This window comes from Melanotaenia boesemani, chromosome 10 (assembly GCF_017639745.1).
Source record: "Melanotaenia boesemani isolate fMelBoe1 chromosome 10, fMelBoe1.pri, whole genome shotgun sequence".
NCBI lineage: Eukaryota > Metazoa > Chordata > Actinopteri > Atheriniformes > Melanotaeniidae > Melanotaenia > Melanotaenia boesemani.
In genome coordinates, this window is record NC_055691.1 from 36,881,157 (window position 1) to 36,898,765 (window position 17,609).

The 17,609-nt window shown below is 42.3% G+C and overlaps 3 protein-coding genes and 1 non-coding gene across 7 annotated transcripts in view; 1 reads left to right on the forward strand and 3 right to left on the reverse strand.

Moving 5' to 3' along the window:
* The first annotated feature begins 31 nt into the window (after window positions 1-31).
* Window positions 32-3,761, forward strand: LOC121648237 (ADP-ribosylation factor-like 2 binding protein). Of its 2 annotated transcripts, XM_041998252.1 has the most exons (7): window positions 32-137; window positions 404-473; window positions 1,676-1,737; window positions 1,949-2,055; window positions 2,199-2,284; window positions 2,793-2,889; window positions 3,242-3,761. In XM_041998252.1, exons 1-7 carry the CDS (start codon window positions 119-121, stop codon window positions 3,338-3,340), a joined length of 540 nt encoding a protein of 179 aa, XP_041854186.1. In that variant the 5' UTR covers window positions 32-118; the 3' UTR covers window positions 3,341-3,761. The 2 variants fall into 2 exon arrangements, with proteins under 2 accessions (XP_041854186.1, XP_041854187.1); XM_041998253.1 differs by lacking the exons at window positions 32-137; window positions 404-473 and adding an exon at window positions 1,054-1,534.
* LOC121648236 (plasmolipin) lies at window positions 3,680-13,906 on the reverse strand. Its single transcript, XM_041998251.1, has 5 exons — window positions 13,889-13,906; window positions 13,489-13,759; window positions 6,239-6,412; window positions 5,545-5,655; window positions 3,680-5,032 (listed from the first exon to the last, which is right to left on the reverse strand). Exons 2-5 carry the CDS (start codon window positions 13,651-13,653, stop codon window positions 4,925-4,927), a joined length of 558 nt encoding a protein of 185 aa, XP_041854185.1. The 5' UTR covers window positions 13,654-13,759; window positions 13,889-13,906; the 3' UTR covers window positions 3,680-4,924.
* Window positions 13,907-14,691: 785 nt separating this feature from the next.
* plcg2 (phospholipase C, gamma 2) overlaps window positions 14,692-17,609 on the reverse strand; it is a 55,606-nt gene continuing 52,688 nt past the window's right edge. For all 3 annotated transcript variants that reach the window (XM_041996421.1, XM_041996423.1, XM_041996422.1), the window contains one exon: window positions 14,692-15,131. In XM_041996421.1, coding sequence (XP_041852355.1) covers window positions 15,089-15,131 — 43 coding nt within the window. In that variant the 3' untranslated portion in view covers window positions 14,692-15,088. The remainder of the gene's footprint in view (window positions 15,132-17,609) is intronic.
* On the reverse strand, window positions 17,282-17,364 carry trnal-cag. The gene has a single exon. It is a non-coding gene; the product is annotated as a tRNA-Leu (tRNA).

Sequence of the window (17,609 nt, forward strand, 5' to 3'; positions counted from 1 at the left end):
AGGGTAGACTTTTGTTTCCAACCGGACGGAACGTTATAGGGCGCACGTAAACGCAGTTTCCTTGGCAACAAAATTACGTTCACTGATTACCGTCCAACTACTAACGGTGAAAAATAATATGGACATTCGGAAGCGAAGTAAGTGAACATAAATAAAATGAATTTTCTAAATACGATTTCAGAAAAGTATCAATTAATTTTAGAGAAATTAACGCTCCATGTGTTTAACTAACGTTAGCAAAGCTTCCGTTAGCAGCGACGCTAATGACCGAAAACATTTGATCTAGTCTTTCCCGATGTTGAATGCAACGATATTAATATAACATTTGTTAGCAAACGTAGCATCTGCAAGATAGCAGGTGTGTTTAGAAACTACTAAAGTGATTCCTTCCCGCGTTCAACAGGTGTTCAGGGCTGTGCAGAAAACATGGCAGAAATGATCGATATAAGCGAAGAGGTCCTGGCTGCTTCCAGGTGAGCTGTCCAGGGTGCGCTTCAGCCATTTGGAGTAAATCCAGTTATGCCAAGGTGAGCCACGGCTCAGGTTAGGTTTCATCGTGAAAGGCCTTCACAGTTGAAAGGTTTAACATTTCTTAGTACTAGAAAAATGTTTGATTCATTACACATTATACTTTTTTTTGCAGACCACAAACAATTTTTCATGCTGTGTATACATAAAGACCCGCCTCACGTTTAATGGGCAGACTGGGTGGAGATGATAGAAAGGCAACTGGAACCACTGGAAGGAAAACATGGATCCATCCTGCCTTGGATCAACGCTTCAGGCTGCTGCTGGTGTAATGGTGGGGGGAGATTTTCTTGGTTTAACCAGCACAGCCTACCTGAGTATTGTTGCTGATCATGTCCATCCCTTTATGACCACAGTGGAGCATCTTCTGATGCTACTTCCAGCAGGATAATGCACCATGTCACAAGGCTCAGATCATCTCCACCTGATTTCTAGAACATGACGATGAGTTCACTGGACTCCAACGGCCTCCACAGCCACCAGATCTCAGTCCAGTAGAGCAGCTTTGGGATGTGGTGGAACGGGAGATTCTCATCATGGATGCAGCCGACAAACCTGCAGCAACTGTGTGATGCTGTCATGTCAATATGGAGAAAACCTCTGAGGAAGGTTTCCACCACCTGCTTCCATCTATGCCATGAAGAATTACAAGCTGTCAGATAATGAACTCCTTTTTTAAATTACAGTTAAAAATTTCATAAATCAGTCTGAATGTCCTAAAAATGCCAAACATCACAAACAATTATGTTGTTGTTTTCAACGTTATTGTTCCACTGCTGGAAAATCAGGAAGCATGATTACGTTCCGTTCTGTTTTGTTGCTGCATCGAAGCAGAATCGCCCGCGTCCAGATCGCGATGCATCATAGAAACGACTCAATTCAACACACCTAGTTCTGAATGGCTTTAATCTTCTGCTCCAGACTCTGTCTTCAGGCGTGCACATACCATGGAAGATTTCCCATTAACTTTCACAAGAGACTTCGTGATAAGAACTGGGAAGGTTTGGTGAGGCAGTGTGGAATGATCCCATAGATTAGATCATACTGTTTGTGCTACGCAGCGGCCCTGTTAAAGAAGAGGCTGGTGTTCTGCTGTGTTTAATATAAAAGCAGATCTTTTGTTTCTGTTTTTGCTTTTTTTGTCCAGTTCTTCAGCTGCAGACTCGGCCTTTGATGCTGTTGTTGGCTGTATAGAAGACATCATCATGGGTAGGATTTTTCCTGAAGTGTTCCTTCACATGTTATACAGACACATGGGTGGTTTGGTCGGAGAAAAAAGTAGTTCATTTCATCCTCTTATAACACCCGTAGCTTATTCTGAAATGGCTAACGTCAGCTCAAGGCAAAAGAGTCTTCAGTGTTTGACCAGTTCATAGTAAAAAGACTCAGTGCTCCACATGTGGATGATTTTTTATTTTAGAAGAAGAATTCCATCAGCTTCAGCTGGGTTTCATGGAGAGACACTACCTGGATTTTGACAACTCCGATGAGAACAAGCTGAACTACACACTCATCTTTAAAGAATATGTAAGTGGCTGAACGTCCCCGTTACGACTCATCCAGCTGCTGTTAGATGATCCTTCCAGCTTAATCTGTGGCATTATCAACTCTTTATTTTTCTGGTGTTTACTACTGTGAGGAAGTTAAAAACAATCCCGATTGTTGTGTAGGTTAACCTGCTGGAAAACCACCTGGAGCAGCAGCTGATGGAGAGGATCTCTGGTTTCAGCATGAACACCTTCATAGAGCAACTCATGTGAGATGTGACACACAAGCTAGTTCCCTCTGACAACAACGAGTTAGTGAGACTAAATGGTTTAACGTGGTATTCTTCAGTGGACCACTAGGTGGCGCACCCACACTCAGAACTGCAGCTACAGATGTTTAGCTCGTTTTCTACACACTTACCTTTATCAGAGGAACATGAGACAGAAGATGATTCCATCAGTAACTTGAGCCCATTAAGGGTGATTATTTGCATACTGCAGCACAACCATGTTGTTCCTCATTTAGCTTGTGTGAAACTACGTGATTAGAAGGGAAATGACTTCACCTGCTCTTTACTTATTTCACTGCTGCAGATCCACAGTAAACCTTACTGTGATCATATTTCTGTGGGACAGGCTTGTTTTACCTTAAATCTTTATCAGTTTCTCCCTCCATCTGTCCTAAACCTCGTTATGTTTTCAGCTCTGGTTGAGGAAAAGGGCTACAGGAAAGTTTTATTTTTGGTGTCATGTACCTCGTGTCTCCTCCTTCTGCAGGCAACACAAAGACGAAGTCTCAGGTGACATTTTTGACATCTTGCTGACGTTCACGGACTTCATGGCCTTCAAAGACATGTTTCTAGAATACAGAGCTGTGAGTAATCTGGCCGCATGAAGAACATCTTAAAAACAGCGATTCCCAGCGATTACATCTCTGGTTGCTCAGTCAAACGATTGAGGACTAAATGTCTTAGTAAGACGGCTCTGACAAGCCCGTACTCGCTGTGAATGAAATCTACTTGCTTTATAAACACAACGTTGTGCCATTCCATGACTTCTGGCTGACCAGGCTTCCTGGGACGCCTGCATCATTTGGTTTAATGAAGACTGTGATTCCCAACAAAGACTGAATCGATTTTAATCTGTTACAACAAAGTTTAGGAAAAAAGACCTTTTGAATGTCTGCAGTGCGCTGGCGCTAATTTTAGCTTCATTTTCTCTTCAAGGCGAAGGAGGGCCGAGGTGTGGACCTGAGTGATGCAGTAGTGGTCACCTCTCTGACCGCTGCAGGCTCCAAACACGCCACCTCCACAGAGTCGCCGTGACGCCCCCACCCGCTACACCCTCACTTCTCATCTGTCCATAGACCTTCAGGAACCACTGCTCATGTTTGTCATCACCACCTTCTTCATTCCTCCGAAACGAATTTACACCTGAGTCCGAATCCTGGCTTCCCACCCACCGGCTCATCCACATGTCCAGCAGCTGATCCCGTTTTCCTGGTTAGATATCAGACTGTTTATTGTCCCGCATTGTTATGAGAATTTAGTGAGGTTAATACACATTTTCTGAATGTTTAAATAGTCAGCATACACATGACGGATGTGAAAGTCATTTTTACCGTAGACAGTCGTTGTACTTTACAGAAAAGTTTTTTATTTTTCCTTCTTTTAACGAGTTTTCATTCTGCATGTATGTTCTGTCACTTTGTAAAAAAAATCTTTTCAAATAAATGAATGAAAAGCTTCTGTTTGAACCTGTTTTATGACAAAGTTCGAGCATGTTTACGAGATGTTTACCGAACAGCTGCCTTGAGCGAGGTCAGAAAAAACGGGACATCCGTGCAGCAGCAGCCAAACTTGGGAGTCTCGTAGTCTCGAGTTCAGTAAGAAAATGTACATTTCACAGCGGAAATGTGATATTTAGATCAGTTTAATGAAAAGCACATGATGAATTCTTTCTTTTACACCTTTTATGTTATTTCATCCACTTTCATTGTTTTCCATTTCTTATATTTTCCCTTTTTTTTCTTCTTTTTTCAGAGGTTTAACCCCTTAACGCCTGACCCAAGATGTAATGGGCGGAAAATTCTATTTTTTTATTTGGCCCTTTAACAAAACGTAAAATAATAACGATAAATATAATAATTAGCATTTATGTACCAATTATTACCTTTTCAGAATTACTGTAGTGCAGAAGGTGTCCACCAGGGGCAGAAGACCAGCATGAGATTGTGTACCACAGGTTTTGAGCAAAGTTTTTACCATAAAGTCATGCAATAGGTCTCAAAAACAGCATGTATAAAATATGTGAAGCTTTATACCAACTTCATGTCTCTTGTTCATAAAGGCAGGAGACCTGAGAAGAAACCACCAACTGGGTGGTGTTTTAAGGAGACAGTCAGTCTGCTAGCACCTTTTGTTTGTCTGAGCTGCATAAAAACCAAAGTGTAAGATCAAGTTGCACTTTTACAGGGCCATATTCCTGGGATCTTAGATGGGATGAGTCCACAGGAAGCCTGCTACTGACCCTGATGTGAAGTTAGTCCAGCAAGCAAAACCGGGTCAAACATGGACTTTCTACCTCTCTGCTAGCAGGTTGGTCTAAAGAGCTGCTTGCAGGGCTTTTATTTACATTTGTGTCCAGTATTTGTTCTAAGCCAGACCTTCAGTAGCTTCATATTTATCATTTTTAATTAGTTTCCATGAATATTGCTAAACCTAGGATTATTGGATGCCTCGTAGAAGTGCTAAATGACCATAAATTAATGCACAGAAAACCTCTGTGTAAAATATGAACCATCTTGTTATTGATACCAGAGCAGGTAAGATTGCAGAGTCAGCAGCAGGAGGCGTTGAGTATCAGTGCTGAACTGATCTTTCAGGTGGGGCATCGTTGGATCCAGGGTCCTAGGTGGGCACCGTGCTGGTGGCAGCGTTTCCTCCGTCATCCCTCCAGTCCAGGTAGGAGAAGAAAGCACTGGCTCCATACAGCACTGTCACCACAGCTCCGAAGAACTGCTCAGACAGACGAGGAGGGGAAAGAGGGACAGGTGGACGGTTACAGCTCTTACATGACATTTCCAGCTGGTGCCAGTGATCCCAGAAACACCACATCGTTATGTTTTATCAAAATTCCTGCAGCTGGTGATTTCCGAGCTTTGACCAACGGGCCTCTGTCTTCAGGGAAAGGCAGAATCGTTCCATTTTTAGTGCTGAGAGGCAGTAACTGCACACTGGTCTTCACCTGTTGCCCTGCAAACACCTATATCGGTCTTACAGTGTTTTCCAAGTGTGTTATTGATCACTTTGTTATATTAGTAGTGTGTGTGTGTGTGTGTGTGTGTGCAGCTGCTACAGGCTGATGAGTAAACATGCCACCAGAAACACACCCTGGGTAGGGGTTTCTAGCACTTACATGTAGGGAGTGAATATCTCTGCAGACTTGTTATCTGCTGTCTGTCTTTTCGTTCTTACATATTTGGCTGTTTTCTGCAGGTGAGGTCGTGTGAGAGGCGTTAGTGTCTTACAGCGGCTGCTGCTATGTGTCCGTAGCCGTAGATGAACTGCCTCACAGTTGCTGCGTTGGCCAGGAAGGCAGTTAAATAGAGAACTGTTGCAACACCGTTGTACACCATCACCTGGTAAAAGACAAACATCCGTACACATTTACTTCCTGTTTCTCTGCTGCACGCCTCCCTCCGTCTTCCTCCTTTCCACCCCATCGTCTCCTTGTTTAGCTGCTAGTATCTCTACAAGAGATCATTTTATCCGGTGTTCAGCATTAAATCAAACTTTAAATAATTCGTGCCTTCATGTTTGTTTTTCTCTTCATGTAACAGAAAAGTTTGGGAACCACTGATGCAACTTAACCTGATTCCCCAATTAATTCAAATGCATATAAAAGCTAAAGAAATACAGAAAAAAAATCATAAAAAAATAACAAAAAGAAAAGACTGGAATAAAATAAAATGAATAAATAATAATTAATAAAGGCAACTGATAAATGATATAAAAATAAATAAATAAATATGAGGGAATAAAAGCAAATAAATGAATAAAAATAAATAACATATAAAGAAGTTGCTGCAGGGGTTAAAGTCTGGATAACAATACATTTCTGGAAACTACTAATCTGTATGTAAACAAAATAATCTGTTTTTATTTAAATTAATGACATATGGCTTTCTCTGGACATTCACTAACATAAAACATCCTTCCTACCATCAGCGGCCAGGGCACGACGGTCAGCTGTCGCTGAACTCCAAACAGGATGATGAAGAAGAGGATGGTGGTGAGGATCCACAGGGTGACGGCCACGAACATCACCCAGCCGTACGCTGGCACCACGGTGTAGAATGTGCTGGCGATCAGCGCCCAGTGGAGCAACCCCAGAAACTAGAGGTGAAACGAGACCCAGCATGGAGTCAGAGGAAACCCTCCGAAGTCAGAGAAGGTAAATATATAAATACATAAAACACAGACTTTTAAATGTTTCTTTTATAAATAAAAGTAAATAAATAAAAATAATAAAAGAAATTTTTAAAATAAGCCGTCTGGTCTCCGTATGACCAGGACGGCTTTGTTTCCAGGGAGGGATGAACTCCTCCAAGGCTGCCCTCTGTCTCCGATTCTGTTCATGGACAGAATTTCTAGGATCAGCCGAGCTGCTGAGGGGCTCCGGCTCAGCCTCAGGCTGGGTCTCTTCTGTTGGCTTCACCAGGCTGTGCAGGGGTCTGCAGCCTTTCCAGCCCAAAGAGCCATTTCTCCCTCAGCCAGCTAAATAAAACTCCTTTAGACGCTGATGTTACCAGACCTTTGGATAAAGACAACTTAGAACTTTTTAAATCTACTAGGAAATTTGAGTCATTTTTTGAAGAACCACATTTTTATTTCTATTTTTAGGTTTTAAAATAAAGAAAAAACAAAACATTTACAAAAAGAGGACAGACAGGCTTTCCTCTACAGGACATAGATACTTGTGGAAAATTATGTTATAAAAATATTATATAACAGCCCAGTTTCCAACCTAATGACAAGAAAAATAGATTAAATATATTTCAGATACTTTTAGTGTCATTATGTAGAAATTCAATGCAAGTATTCCATGAAAAAACTGAAAAATTGCTAAAAAGCTGCATTTGTTATTATATCTGTATTTAAAACATGAGCTAGTTCAGCCGTGTATTAAGAGCTGTTGTTAAAGTTCCAGAGACCCACCTGCTGCTCCGGAGCCGCAGGTTGAACACCCCTGGACGAGAGTGATTCACAGCAGAGTATGAAGCAGCTGGGATGAGAATCAGCACCTCCAAATCCGAGACCATGATCTCCTCTCCAGGTTGGGAATGAGGTCCTGCCCCAAGTGAAGGAGTTCCAGTATGTTGGGGTCTTGTTCAGGAGTGAGGAAAAGATGGAGCAGGAGATGGACAGGCGGATCGGTGCTGCGCCTGCAGTGATGCGGACATCCAGAGGAGCCAGATGAGGTGGCTCGGGCATCTGGTCAGGATGCCTCCTGGACACCTGGACGATGGACTACATCTCTTGGCTGGCCTGGGAACGCCTCGGGATCCCTCCGGATGAGCTGGTGAATGTGGCCGCAGAGAGGGAAGTCTGGGTTTCCCTGCTTAGGCAGCTGCCCCCGCGACTCCGGATAAGCGGCAGAGGATGGATGGATGGATGGATGGATGGATAGATGGATGGGTGGGTGGATATTACTGCATATGTGAAAGAACACATTTGGTGGAGATGGAGGTGGTGGAGGTGGTGGTGGGGGGTCAATAATCCTCTTCTGGTGCTAAAGCAGCCTCCAGTCTAATGGAGTCTCGTGGTCTCATGGACTACGTGTTTTTGGCCTCTTGGGGCCGCTGTGATACAAATTCTGTTTTTCTTTCATGAACTCATATAAAATAAAAGGCATTTATCCCTAAAACATCCCGACCAGCTCAAAGCGAAGACCTGGACCTCTGCAGAGACCCCCCGCCTTGAAGACCTGGACCTCTGCAGAGACCCCCCGCCTTGCTTGTTGATGCAACATTCTTGTATTTATTATTATTAATAATTCATATCTTAACCTTTTATGTGCTGGAGTTTTTAGAGAAAATGTTTAATTCCGATATGAAGGATTGAGGAGTCTGTAGCCTGGCAGTGGAAACAAATGTCGAAGATGAACCTGAGTTGACGACGGGAGAAAATTTCTTTATTTGTTTTGCATGTTGGATGTAAAACATAAAGGCTTCTGTTTCTCTCTGCATGTCGGCCTGCTGCTGTCCCACGAGGACAAGCATAATAAGAGGACAGTCCATGATGTACGCTGGGATCGCATTTCACTTTTTACCCTCCTGACACACACACACACACACACACACACAGGCTGACCTTTACAAAGCAGCCGCCTGTCTGCACCACAGACAGCAAACACCTTTAGACTATAAAAAACCCAAAAAAGTCCAAAAGAAAGTACGAGCAGGTGCCAGGAGATCATCTGTTACTCCCCAGAGGAAGAAAGGCATCACCTCACACTGAAACAATCTTCAGATAAGAGAAGTGGGAGAAATATTTATGAGATAAACGTTGGTCCGACATGCAGGGTGATGATGCAGCATTCAGGGAGTATGATTCATCAATATTTCATAAAGGGGTGGAAGATTGAAACCGGAGCCTGATCGCCTTCCACGAGGAGACGATGGACAGAAAGTTCCTGTTTATTTTGTGTTTCTGCTGCTGCAGTTTGCAAAGAAACAGATTAAAAGAAGAAAACGTACTTTTACATTTTTATATTGCTGAAAATGACAAAAACACAAATATTCATCCTGCTTTTCTTCTTTTTGTGGCGGATAAGTTTTTATTTTACATGAACAGATTTTTGTAAAATAAAGCTATTTATGCTGTTTTAAAATATTTTTCATATTTTTAACTCAAACTTTATTTTATAAAATTGCTTTTAAAAAATATTTTTAAATATTTGAATGTAGAATAATATTTGATGCATTATTATATTTAATTTATAGCTGATTTATTTCTTATGTTACCAGACACTTAGATTTATGACTTAATTTATTTTAATTAATTTAGCTATTTATATAATTTAATATATTTTTAAACATTTAATATTTATTTTAGTATATATTATATTTTTTTAAACACAATGAAAAATATAAAAACATATATCTATAAGTTTTATTCTCCAGGCTGTCGTTGCATACTTTGAAATTCATTTTGCAATCAATCCATTTATTTTTTCACATTATTTTTTTTTATCCTGCATGGAAACCAGCCTTTGTTTATCTGATTGAGACACACTGAGATGAACATTCATACCATCATCATCATCATCTCATCAGGAAGACTCCAAACACTCAATCCTTCTGTGTGTGTGTGAAGCTTCCAACATCAGCCTTTCATTTTGTTTTATTCCCATTAATTTTAATTAGTCCAGATGGATTTATGGTGGAATTTGCTCTCCGGGCCTCTTACTGAAGCTGGATGTTGTTTCTTACTGATAGGTTTCTTTGGATAAAGGTGCCAACTAAATGACTAAATTAGATTTAAATGTGCAGGTTGCTAACGAAGGTAAGAACAGGATGTAGGGCTGAAAACTAGAATTTCCTTCCAGGAAAAAGGAGAGAAATGATAACAGATGCATTAATGTGAAACCAGGGAGCAGCATCATTATTGATCACACGGGACAGAATCATGTTACCTGCTGGGTTCCAGATTATCCAGGCAGGTTGGAGAATTACACGACCCCAAATTATGTTCCCACATACGATTTATAAACAGCGGCGCATGAAGCAGAAACTGAAGTAATATCACATATCAGGTGTCCACCACGTATATTAAATCAGGTACATAAACAGACCTACAGTTTTACAAATAGAGTTTGAATCTGTAAAGATAAAGAAGAATTTAGGAGGTTTTATCAATACTTTGTCCAGCTGAGATTCCAGCTTTATGACTCTGGGCTCTATATGCTGCCGTCAGAAAATAACCGGGACATGAAACCGTGGCTCCACACGGTGACCAGCTGGAGGACCTGGTGAAGCCAGCAGTAGCTGCAGCAACATGCAGGACCTTTGTGTGTTTTTTGGGCCCTGGTGGCCCTTATACAGCAGTAGCCTGACCAGACAAGGGGCAGAGGGAGCGGGGAAGGACCTGCAGCGCAGGGTCCCAGGCCGGGACTCGAACCTGCAGCCTCAGTACATGATTCACCAAACCTACCAGACTGAGATTGGCCAGGTTTTAAGAAACAGGACACAGCAATGTTTTTATGATTTAATCTTTTATAGTTACCACTTTAACCTTTTTAAATGACTCACTAACTATTGTGCAATGATGACGTCTAATTAACCTTTAGACGATGTAAACAGGGCTGTATAATCCCACCTGGCATCAGTTTAACGTTACACGTTAACTCACATACTTCAGTAGAAAATTGGTCCTCAGCAGTTATTTCCAAAGTAAATGTTCAAAAATACTAAATTAAATGTGTTATTTCTAAAAGATTAAATGGAATATGTTGACTTGTTTGAACCTGTCCAGTTTCCAGCATGAGCACATGCAGCCCATGTTAAACAAAGCGTCCTGCCCTGTGGGTCACGTGTGGGAGACGAACCAGAGATGAAACTTTCACACTTCCAGGTTAAAGGCGATTCTAAAAGAATCTGCATCTTTTAAATTATCTAGACTGTTTTTAATCGTTTAAATGATTTTATTAGGATCTTGATGGTTTCTTATAATCTTGTACTTCTTCCTGCACCTGCTGTGCTGCTGTAATATTTGATGTAAAGCATTTTGAATAGTCTCGTACATACAATGTGCTATCTGAATAAACCTGTTGTGCCTTTGTTGAGATAAAACCGGAGACATTTATGGTGCATAAATGCAAGCTTGTCCACAAATGTTGTATCAGCAACTGAAGAGCAGTTTCTCACATCTTGAGCTACAGCAGCTGTAAAGTTGGCAGGAAGTTTATTTTTGGTGTCGCTTTAACTCGGCTATGAGCATTTAGTGCATTTAGGAAGCTGTCTGCATGTTTACCTCCAGAAAACTACTTACTCTCTACTTTCCAGCTTTTTCCCTCGTGGCTTATAAGCCCTCACGATAACTAGAATCTAATCTAACTAAATGTCTATCTGACTAAACTGCTATGATCAGCAGAGCAGCTGGAGAACTGTGGCCACAGATGCTTCAGAACCACGATGCCAGTCTGACCTGCCTCTAAGACTTTATTCTGTCCATAACCTCACTTTACTGAAGCCACTGAGTTGGTGAGATTAACTTCAACAAATCAGAACTAGATGTTCAGTAATTACATGAACCACAAACCAGTCAACATTAAATAATTATTGACCAGGAATTTATAAATCTTTGAGTTTTGGTTTAATAGAGGCTGGAAGCAGTTTCCTGCTGCCTGCTGGGACAGCCTGTGGGCCACGAGAGAGGAAAGCAGAATAAATGTCAGAGTGCTTTTAACTACGTTCCTACCATCATAGTGAAGTGAAATTTCCCCACCGTGGGATCAATAAAGGATCTTATAACTTATCAATGTATCTGACAACCAACACTGGCTCAGGTTATAATAAATGATCACATCTAATAGCAGGACATCACCTGGATGTTAGAAGAACGAAGAAAATTTGGACAAAAGGAATAAGTGACACAACAGATGAGAAGATGCTGCAGCTGACGCTGGATCTCTGGAAGCCATTAAAGGTAGCACAAGACACAAATCCCAAAAGACGTGGGTGTCAGAAGGCTTCTTCAGCTACATCTTGGCTCAACTCTGAGGTCAAAGGCAATAACAAGAGCTGTTTTCCAATTTATTGTCAAAGGTTTACAATCTTACAGCGCGGCTGAGAGTGACTGCTTTAGTTCCTGGAAGCATTCATTCATAAAACTGGTACAAAAGATCGTGTTCCACCACCAACTGCAGGCCAGAGATTCATATAAAAATACAAATGAGGTCAAACAGCCAGATTTTACCCTTTACTATAGAAAATGTATTCAGTTTTACAATATGTTGCTCCTGAATCATATCCTGTATCTAGCTATGCCCTTGTACTGAATACTAATCAAAAGAGATGCAACTCCCTTTCAGATTTTAACCAGCCAGTAAGGGCAGTTCGCCCCCACTGCAGCAGAAGCGGCTAAATCCATCTTTTATCTTTATATACAGTCAGTATCTGTAAAACCTGACAAGGTAAAAGTCCTCTGGAAGCTGCCAATGGCTGGGGAACCCAAGAGTTCGGCTTTAAAGCAGAATCAGACCCAGAAACAGATTCCTGCAGAAAACAGTTGTATGCAGCTGTATAAATAACTACTTCCATGATTTTTATGTGCCTGGTGATGCAAACTGCTCACAGCAGTGGCAGAGAAACTGTCGTCTGCACCAGCCGCCCCCAAACCGAGGGTCCCAAGACTTCAGGGGTCACCGGGTCATAGCTCACATTTATTAAATTAATTTGGGATTTTTATTAGGCCTTCAAAATGAAGGCGTTAATGTAAAGAGGTTAATCTGTGGAAGTAACGCCTACATTTATTAATGCATGCATAAATAAATTTTATTTATTTATGTTTTACTAGGTGATCGTCTCAGCTGTGTTGCTGCTTGACACAAGTTTTTGCAGTAACTCCTCTTTTTGGAGAACTTTTTAAAGGCACCGTTGGGAAGCACTGACCTGCACCGTGGCCTCGCTGTTTTAAAGTGAATTATTTCTGACTGGCTGTCAGCAGTTTGACGGCTCTGGCCTGGCGGCCTACGTTCAGACACAGCTAACCACGGCCACACTAACACAGCCTAGAATAAAGAGAAGTCCACCAAATTACCAAAGATAAATCCTGCCAGTCCTCAGGTTGCGGTTTCTGGAATGCCTGCGCTCTTACATCATGGCTGTACTTTGCTCATAGCTGGACGTTGTGGGGTCAGCAGAAGCTGCTAAACTGCTTCACAGGAGCAACACGAGCTTTAGATCAGCAACGGGGGATGGGCTTCAGAAGGAGACTAAAAGGCAGCATGTAGGCAGCTTATAATGTTTTCTGTGGGAAAGAACTTCTATACCCTCCACACACTAAAACAGTGAACAGTGAAGGAAAGATAAACCCGGGAGCAAAGTCAGATATTTCTTATTCATCTGTGCTGTATTTAGTTAAAACACATCCTTTGCAGACGGCCTCTGTCTGCATCTTGCTCCCTCAATCCACGCTGGAACCAGTCCTGGAAACCTGCCGTGACCTCTGGAGCTACCGTACCAGCTGTTTCAGCTACTTCCCTTCTCTGTGTGAGCTCTGTACAAATGATTTATCATCCATGAGGGAAAATCAATGCTCAGAAATTCGCAAGTGGTGAATTTTATTTGTGGAGCCAGAAGAATGTTTGATAGAAAATAAGGTTGTTTTTGACTAACGTGCCTGAGCTGAGCAGATAAGTGTGTGTCCTGCGTGAGTAGAGACAGACGTGTGAACTGGGTGGTACGAACCATTTCAGCCATCATGAGCATGGCTGGGATGCTTCGGATGAAGGACGTGTCCATCATGGTGGTGACGCTGGTGGCGAGCCCTTGAAGGCTGTTTCCTCCGGGCTGAGAGCTCTGGGAGTGGGGGGAGCTGGTCTCCGTGGTAACCTTGGACGGGAACTCAGCCATGAATCAAGGCTTCTCTCTGAAACAGCAAGCTCCTGCAGGCCGGGGTCCTAGAATAAAAACGTTTGATGGGAAATCCTCCACCGGCTGTTTCTGTCATCAGATACACCTGAAGGAAATGAAATGAAACTGACTGACAGAAGCAACATTTAATCTAAGCAGAAAGTTGTTTACACACAAACACAAGTGAACGTCTTGATTAGAGAAAATAGTTTTAAGAAGAAATCTCCATGGAAACCTTAGATATCCATCCGCCAGTCCCCCCACCTGCACTGACAGGTGTTTAACGGTGGTGTTGAGTCTCTCTTTCTGTGACACACCCACACACATCTCAGGTGTTTCATCATCTTCGTCCTATCAGCTCTGGTCTCTCTCTTTTACCTCTCTATCTCCCTGCAGCACCTCCCATGCGGAGCTCCGAGGACGCTCACCTGGTGACTCATTAATATGTTTGACAACCAGAAGAAAGGCTGTAACACACCTACACACACACCTGAGTCACTGGCGCCCTCTGGGTGTGCTCAGCCTCCGTCATACCCGCCCTTCACCCATATCTTTATGAGGTGACAAACTGCCTCCACATTTAATAAATAACTATTTCCTGAGGTCAATTTTTAACTTGAACACAAACATTAAAACCAGCTGGCGAAGCTGATCGTAAAACGGACGTTTTTGTGCTGATGGTTGGAAAACGCTCCGAATTTTACATCTGGCTTCCATTTCAAACAGGTGGTTGTGTGGAAGAACGCGAGGTGTGACTTCAGCTTCGGACAAAGTCACAAAAAGAAAGTGGAAAAATGAGGAAATTAAAAAATGCAAATAAATGTGCAGTCATGTAAAAATGTGAGGTTTTCTTCACACCTGAAAGGTGCAGCCAAAGATCAATGGCAAAAAATAAATTTATATTAGGAATCTATTCCCTTCATTTAAATAACTTTTTATTCTCTTAGGAATGAAGCTTAGAAATCTACAATAATACTGGAGGCCTCACCCAGCTTTCATCTCCAAAATAAAAAACAAGAAGAAGAAAAAGAGTTTCATCAAACACACTTTATTTATTTCAGATCATTATAATGTCAGAGGAGGAGAAACATGGTCTGCCTTCATTTAAATATAGAACCATTTTCATGCTGTTGGATTTCATTTCATTCATCAGACTTCAACATCAAATAAAACCATGGAAACAAACAGATTCACACCTGAGCTCAGAGCGGGTCACAGAAACAGAATAAAAACCATCACTGGAAGATGGAGGAGTTTGACTACAGACTCAAGCATTATGCTGGTTGCCGAGGGCATTTGTGAAAAAGCCACAACCCTTAAATAAATATCATTTCTAGGTAACACTGGTTTCTTATCATTTTGGTGTAATAATGAAAGATTCAGCCCAAGATGAAAAACAGCGTCCAGCATGAGGCGGGCCTCTCAGACCGAGGTCTCAGGGGTAGAACTTACTGTTGCTTATCTTCTTCTCTTTTGTCCTGCAGCGAAATAAAGCAGAAATAATAATTAAACATTTTTCATTTAATCTCCATGCTGGTTCTCTGTGAAGCTGCAAAAGAATTTTTAATATACACGACCACCATCACATCATACAAGCCTGTGGTTCAGCAGCACCTGGCCACGGTGAGGGCGGTGAGGCCATGAAGGCACTGCGTGGAGCGCTGGAGGCCACAGGTTGGGACGCTCTGTATGAGCCACATGGTGAGGACACAGCCCGACTGGCTGGCTGTGTCTCTGGGTAAGCTGGGTCCTGCATCAACAACATCATCCCCACTGAGGAGGTCCGCTGTTACCCAAACAACAAGCATCCTGCCTGGTCCCAGTGCCCAGAAGAGGACATCTTGCTGCAGGATTACAGGCCAGTGGCATCTATCACAAGACCCCCTGCAGTTCATCTATCAGCCTCATGTCGGGGTTGATGATGCAATCATCCACCTGCTGCAGAAGGCTAACTCCTCCCTGGACAGACCGACACCTCAGTCCGCATCATGTTCTTGGACTTCTCCAGCGCCTTCAACACCATCCGGCTCAGCCTGCTGAAGGCCAGACTGGAGAACATGCGGGTGAGCGCTCCCCTCGTGGCTCGGGTCGAGGACTATCTGGCAGGCCGACCACAGTTTGTTTCTGGTCGTCTGATCAGTAACCCCCAGGGTTCTGTGCTGCCTCCCTTCCTCTTCACCACGTCAGATTTCATGTTCTGCACGGAGTCGTCATCTACAGAAACTCTATGATGACTCGGCCATTGTGGGGTGTGTGGAGGGAGGGAAGGAGGGACCTGGTAGACCGCTTTGTGAAGTGGTGAGGGTAGAACCACCTGCAGCTTAACGTGCCAAAGATGAAGCTGATGGTGGTGGACTTCAGGAAGAACCCTGTCCTCTCCTGTCTGCATCAAGGGGACGGACGTGGATCTTGTGGACTCATACGAGTACCTGGGTGTAACACTAGACACTAAACTGGGCTGGTCCACCAACACAGAGGCCGTTACAAGAAGAACAGAGCCGGCTTTACTTCCTGAGGAGCTCAGGTCGTTTCATGTCTGCAACCAGATGCTGCAGATGTTTTATCCGGCTGTTGTTGGCTGTAAACTGATCATCATGGAGAAGAAGATGCTGGCAAGTTCTTTCAAGTTCAACTGTAAAAATCTCCAAAGATCAACATCTAATATTCTTATTTTTAGGCTCATATATAAAGATTTTCATGTGAAGTATGATAATAAAACTTTGAAATATTCCTTGTTTTAGGAACCTGTTTATTAAAAGTATTTAACCCCTGAATGCCTGAACTTTAACTATTTTTAATAAAATGAATATAGATGAAAAAAAATAAAGAAAAACAAACAAATAAAATAACTGGAACAAAATAAAGTACTATTTAATATTAAATAAGTCCATGACAATAAATTAATAATAAATAAAACGGAAATAAATATATAAATAAGAATTACTAATAACAAATAGATAAATAAAATAAAATAAAGGCTAAAAAGGTTTGATGCAAATTTGTGACAGCAGGCATTAAGTTTTACAGTTAAAACCTGAGAGATTAGATCTTAAAATGTAGATAATCTGTGAGGTTTCTAGTTTTATTTACACATCCTGTGTGGTTAACAGGAGCTCCCAGTCGGCCTCCAACTCCATTTCTGGTCTTTCTGAAGACCCGTAGTTTCCCTGAAAGGGAAAATTCTACCACTGCTTCTGCTTCACTTGTGGCTCGCAGACACATTTCACTCCATTTGAAAGTCTGAAAACCGCCTCCACCCAGTTCCTGTCCCTTCTCCGTTCAGAGAAAATAAAAAACCGAAAGTATTCTGATCTCTTTATAAAACCCGGGTCCCTTCCTCTCTTATGCCAACACTGTTCAGGTTTGGATGATTAACATGCAGCATTCAGGTGCAGTTAGACTTTATTTTTATTACTTTATTATTATATATTCACCTATTTATTTATTTCTAGAATACTTTAAATAGTGCATACACACATCTTCTTTATGAAGAATACATTTTAATTTCTAACAGTGAGATGTCCTGTGTCCTCTCTTCTTATGTTACAAGAAAAAAAAGATTGTACAGTTTTTCTATTTTCTATGTTTATAAGTCTTAATAAAAACCTTACATGTGGAGAAAAGAGTGTGTCAGAAGTGGGATTCGAACCCACGCCTCCAGAGGAGACTGCGACCTGAACGCAGCGCCTTAGACCGCTCGGCCATCCTGACTGAGAGTGCAGAGAGACAAAGACACACATGAACGTCTGAACCTGCAGCACGGAGTCATGTGACCGGGGCCTCTTTCAGAGCCTGCAGCGCGGAGTCATGTGACCGGGGCCTCTTTCAGAGCCTGCAGCGCGGAGTCATGTGACCGGGGCCTCTTTCAGAGCCTGCAGCGCGGAGTCATGTGACCGGGGCCTCTTTCAGAGCCTGCAGCGCGGAGTCATGTGACCGGGCCTCTTTCAGAGCCTGCA